The 6,000-nt window shown below is 41.4% G+C and overlaps 1 protein-coding gene across 4 annotated transcripts in view; it reads right to left on the minus strand.

Annotated features, from left to right (window-relative positions):
- LOC115144895 (histone-lysine N-methyltransferase, H3 lysine-79 specific-like) overlaps positions 1-5,679 on the minus strand; it is a 41,915-nt gene extending 36,236 nt beyond the window's left edge. For all 4 annotated transcript variants that reach the window (XM_029686010.2, XM_029686011.2, XM_029686012.2 and 1 more), the window contains exon 1: positions 5,354-5,679. In XM_029686010.2, coding sequence (XP_029541870.1) covers positions 5,354-5,434 — 81 coding nt within the window. In that variant the 5' untranslated portion in view covers positions 5,435-5,679. The remainder of the gene's footprint in view (positions 1-5,353) is intronic.
- Positions 5,680-6,000: the final 321 nt, after the last annotated feature.

Here is a 6,000-nt window from a genome sequence, read left to right on the forward strand (position 1 = left end):
GGCATAACAACGGCTCAACCGCGAAGTGGTAGGCCACACAAGCTCACAGAACAGGAAGGGCGTGAAAAATCGTCCTCTGGAATGAATTAAGCATCACCATCTTCCAGTCCAACAGACCAATCTGGGTTTGGCAGATGCTAGGAAAACACTACCTGCCCAAATGCATAGTGCCAACTGTAAAGTTTTGCGGAGGAGGAATAATGGTCTGGGGCTGTTTTTCATGGTTCGGGCTAGGCCCCTTCGTTCCAGTGAAAGCAAATCTTAACGCTACAGCAAACAATGACATTCTAGATAATTCTGTGCCTCCAACATTTGTAGCAACAGTTTGGGGAAGGCCCTTTTCTTTCAGCATGACAATTCCTCTGTGCACAAAGCAAGGTCCATACAGAAATTGTTGATATCAGTGCAGAAGAACCTGACTGGCCTGCAGAGAGCCCTGACCTCAACACCTTCGGGATGAATTGGAAAGCTGACTGCGAGCCATGACTAATTGTCCAACATCAGTGCGCACATTCACTACTACATGTGGCTGAATGGAAACAAATCCCCGCAGCAATGTTCAAACATCTAGTGGAAATTCTTCTCCAGAAGAGTGGAGGCTGTAGTAGCAGCAAAGGGGGGGACCAAATCCACATTAATGCCCATGATTTTGGAATGACAAGCAGTTGGTTTTCAATAGCGGAGATTTGTAATAACCATGCTGTCTGTCTCTCCGATATCTGCAACATTGCTTTAATATTGAAATTCGATCTCCATCTGTCCTATGGTAAACGCGTTGGGACTTAGGACGAAACAGACAGGCTGGCAGCTTCTCAGCCAGGCAAAATCATCAATAAACTGGCATAATATTTGTTGGATTATACATAGAAATGTCAATAGAAAAACACAAAATTCAGCAAGTATGCTGTCATTCCAGCTTCAGTTTGAAGTGATTGTGTTAGTTGGCTCTCTTCTGAAGAGTGACGTGGAGAGTGAGCACATGTTCTATGCCAGGTGAAATTGCACATCATTAGCTCATGCATTGTTATGGATGTATCCCCCACCACAATTTTTTTTCTCTTCTTTTTTTTTTTTACACTAAACCGAAATAGCTCCGCCATTTCCTGGTTGTTAAAACTAATATAGTTTGCAAGTATAGTGCAGAGAATCATTGTACCATCAAAACCGCTGTGAACTATATTTTCCATAACAAAAAATAATCTTGTTTCAGCTTTTTGAAGCTGGTGTACAAAACCAAATGTAGAAGACAAACTGTTTTTGTTTTTTTTTACCTTTAACTAGGCAAGTCGGTTAAGAACAAATTCTTATTTTCAATGACGGCCTAGGAACAGTGGGCTGCCTTTTTCAGGGGGAGAATGAAAGATTTTTAACTTGTCAGTTCGGGGATTTGATCTTGCAACCTTTCGGTTATAGTCCAACGCTCTAACCACTAGGCTACCTGCTGCCCCACAACTCTGTGCTTAACGGGAAGCTTAGAATTAGCGCACATAGAACAGATTTACCGCATCTTAAACTTGCTTTCAAGTACAATGAGAGGTCCGTAAGTATCATTTCTATGTGAATTTAATTGCTTGCTCAAAAGGTTACATATTGCTACAATAAACACAACTGCAGCTACTTCGCTGTTATTCTGGTTGCACTGTTTGACATGACTGTGTTAGCCAAAGTTGGCTAGCTAGAAAGGGATACGAATGGTGCCAGCCATCACGGCAATGAAACATTTAGAACAAACAATCTGGTCACGTCCGTAGATGTATAACAAAAACTGGTACCCTGGCAACTAAAACGATAGAATGAACAACCAGCCGCCTTAGGTAGCAACCCTATATTTGTCAGGCCTGTATCTTGTGGAAGGATGAAATTGTATGAATTGAATTCATCAAAATAAAGTTGAAAATATGGCAATAATTATTTGAATATGTTGGTAACCCATTGTATAAAAGTGATAATGCCCTCGAAGCGGTCATGCCAATATATCCTCCAAACACCAGTTTCTCAGGCATTATCACTTAAATAATGCCCTTCAAGGCAATTAGAAACGAGTATTCAACAATTGCATAGTATAACACAGAAGCAGTTGTTGTGAGGCAGCTCCATCACCAAAACATTACATATTGTGTATTTATTGATTGTGTTATTTTTCTACTATTCTCTCGGCTTTGTTGGGAAGGGCCTGTAAGAAACCATTTTTCCCTGTTAATCTACAACGGTTTATGAAGCATGTGACATAAAATATGATTGATTTGTTTGCGTTGCCTTTTTCTGAGGATGCCAGTCATGCAACAGTCCGGTTATCAGTCTCTGGTGTAATGGGAGTGAAGTCAGCCAGGGCCAACTGTGGAGGATTGCGTCAGCAGCAGTACTGCTTAGTTCCTGAACTCTGACGTTAAAGGGTATTACCCAGTGTGACACAGAACACTAGACACGCCACAGACAACACTCCGCTGTTCTGAGAAATACACTTTCAGGTAGTCCCCCCAGCACCGCCTTACCGCAATTTTCTATAAATGAGTAAAACAGCTGAAACACACTTGAAGCCACCAGAGAAACCACAATGATTTCATCTGCTTCCATTTCGTTCCCCTTTGTACAATCTGGCAAACTATAGTATAAACTTCAGCTAAAAACAAATATGTTCAAAGCATGCTGCACACACTCAAGTTGCAAACACAATCAACTCTGCCTTAACATTAGAGGTCGACCGATTAATCGGGGCCGATTTCAAGTTTTCATAACAATCAGAAATCGGTATTTTTGGGCGACGATTTGACGATTTTTAAAAATACCTTTATTTAACTAGGCAAGTCAGTTAAGAACAAATTATTATTTTCAATGACGGCCTAGGAACAGTGGGTTAACTGCCCTGTTCAGGGGCAGAATGACGTATTTTCACCTTGTCCGCTCGGGTGATACAGTCTTGCAACCTTACAGTTAACTAGTCCAACGCAATAACGACCTGCCTCTCTCTCGTTGCACTCCACAAGGAGACTGCCTGTTATGCGAATGCAGTAAGCCAAGGTAAGTTGCTAGCTAGCATTAAACTTCTTATAAATAAATAATCAATCATAATCACTAGTTAACTACACATGGTTGATATTATAACTAGATATTATCTAGTGTGTCCTGCATTGCATATAATCTGACTGAGCATACAAGTATCTGACTGAGTGGTGGTAGGCAGAAGCAGGCGTGTAAACATTCATTCCAACAGCACTTTGAGTTTTGCCAGCAGCTCTTCAAAGTGTCTCAAGCATTGCGCTGTTTATGACTTCAAGCCTATCAACTCCCGATGAGGCTGGTGTAACCGAAGTGAAATGGCTAGTTAGTTAGCGCGCGCTAATACATTTTCAAGCGTCACTCGCTCTAAGGCATCTAGTAGTTGTTCCCCTTGCTCTGCATGGGTAACGCTGCTTTGTTGGTGGCTGTTGTTGTTGTGTTGCTGGTTCGAGCCCAGGGAGGAGCGAAGAGAGGGACGGAAGCTATACTGTCACACTGGCAATACTGAACATGGGGCGGCAGGGTAGCCTAGTGGTTAGAGCGTTGGACTAGTAACCGGAAGGTTGCAAGTTCAAACCCCCTGAACAGGCAGTTAACCCACTGTTCCCAGGCCGCTGACAAGGTACAAATCTGTCGTTCTGCCCCTGAACAGGCAGTTAACCCACTGTTCCCAGGCCGTCATTGAAAATAAGAATTTGTTCTTAACTGACTTGCCTGGTTAAATAAAGGTAAAAAATAAAATAAATAGCAATCTACGGAAGATTGGTCATAACACACAGCAATGATTCACTGTTTTTAATCTACACATGACATGCATGCAAAAGTAAAAACAAAAAGACTTAAGTGTTATTCAGTAGGCCTTTGCCCACAGTCAACCCACACTACTGGTTTATTTAGTGGCATTTGTGTAGAACAACCGAAACTTAGCCTACTCTATTTTTACCTTCTGGATTCCAAAATAGTTGCAATTAGGCTTCTGTCTAACACTCTTTCGGTTGGATGTTAGCAGTCTCCTCTGCACTAACAAAAACATGTTTTGAGTAACCTACATACTGCAAAACAGTATTGGATGTTCACATTTATGGTTGAAACTAGGTTTCAAGTTCAAGTCTGTCAGCTAATCCACTGAATTTGTGGAACTGGTTTTAGACGTGGGATGGATAACTGGTCAAACCATGTGAGACATGTGAGTCATATGGGATGGTACTACCCAGAAGCTCTATTTATTTGATTTACTGGACCTAGTGGAAAAACAACTTATATATCCATATAAGGGACTAGAGTTGTGAGGAATTGTGCAATGTTTCTGCTATATTAATGCAAATTATACCTTCAGATTGTACTCCATTGGCACTGGTACTCTATTGGCATGAGTGCAGTATTGCATCAAGAGCGCAGGATTTTAGGTTCAATTCCAGCTGGCAGCTATACCCTACATTCAGTCAGACTGGAGTATGCAACAATCTTTCTGTGCAATAACAGTAACAGTAGATCTCAACAAGACAGTGACCACCAGGCAGAGAGTCATTTGAAGTCCAGCTACTGTAGTAATAACGTTTCAGCAAAATATTTCGAAAAACACATGGTACAATATATTGTTTAAGTTTTGGCAAAATTCCTTGCATGCATGAGTCGAATTACACGTATTGCAAATGACAGTGGTGTTAAAACATCGCTCTCTGACTCACTTCAAAATGATGGCATGGTAGCTAGTTACATTAAATAATGGATAGATGCATAAAATAAAAATTTAGCGAGCTAGCGTTCTAAATAGCTAAATAAATGCTTAACTATAATGCGAGTCAAAGAAAGCCGTTAAGAACGCTAGCTAGCCGAGTTTAACCAAATATATTTATAACTAACCCTTTATGTGGTTGAACCTTAACTAGTTAGCTACAGTACCTAGCTAACTTACTGACCAAACAGAAACCAAATGGTGGAGAGCTTATCCTAGACTTCTGAGAGTTACCGGGACCTATAACTAGCTAACATACTGTACTTAGCTAGCCAAGTGTGCAGCGCTTCTCGTGTGTAATTTGTGTCATGCTCCATCTAACGATGTGTATACTTTAATCCGTTAGTAATCTATTTACTAGTAAGGTGTTGGCTATACACTCCACTGAGAATCGGTGGACATAACGTTAATGATACCCACTTCGAACAGTTTCTGGCTAGCCCTGTGGTGGACCGTCTGTCTGGCCTGTATGCATGTAACCTTAGCTAACACATAAACTAGTAGCTATACACATAGCTAGCTAACAACAGCTAGGTAGGTACATTAAGAGATGAATAGCTAAACCTCACTTGGTTGGCCAAGTTATAACTGGCAACTTGGTTGGTTTAATTAAATACTCACGTATACTGGTAATGGCCACGAGTAGCCAGCAGCTTCGGCTCCAACTGGCGACTTCAGCTTGAGTTCTAGCTTTTCTCCCATTATACACTTTCTCCGGCGTTTCCTAACGTTAGCTAGTTTAGCGAGCTACTACAATTATCATTTTGTCAGAAATAAATCCTTATCACAACATATAAAATTAGATATAGATGAATGTAATGAGTGGTAAGTGGTACACGCTCCCTGTAGTCCGGTGTTCAAATATTTGTTTGATTTTAATCAATTTGTTAAAAAATGACTTCAAGCCGAGCGGCTCCTACACCTCGGCAGTACAGCCGCCATCTTGCCCGGCGTGAAAATCGGTCACTACCAAAGGGACAGAAACGCGGGGGGGGGTTTAATGTGGGGAGCGGCAGTCGGAGAATGGGAACTATCAACGGTTACCGGGGCTGTACAACCGGATTGTTACTTTTCGAAAGATGAGTATGACGAAAACAACCAACCATTCTCCTCTGTATAAAACAGTTTGAATTAGAATTTCCCGGGACCAATAACTGACAACTGGCGGGAGATACCATTTTACTCGATTACTCACTGCATGTGATGACATTGAACAATAAAACAAAACCAATGTTTTGGATGGAGCAGACCGAGGTCGTTTGTTTTCC

This window comes from Oncorhynchus nerka, linkage group LG17, assembly GCF_034236695.1.
Source record: "Oncorhynchus nerka isolate Pitt River linkage group LG17, Oner_Uvic_2.0, whole genome shotgun sequence".
Taxonomy (NCBI): domain Eukaryota; kingdom Metazoa; phylum Chordata; class Actinopteri; order Salmoniformes; family Salmonidae; genus Oncorhynchus; species Oncorhynchus nerka.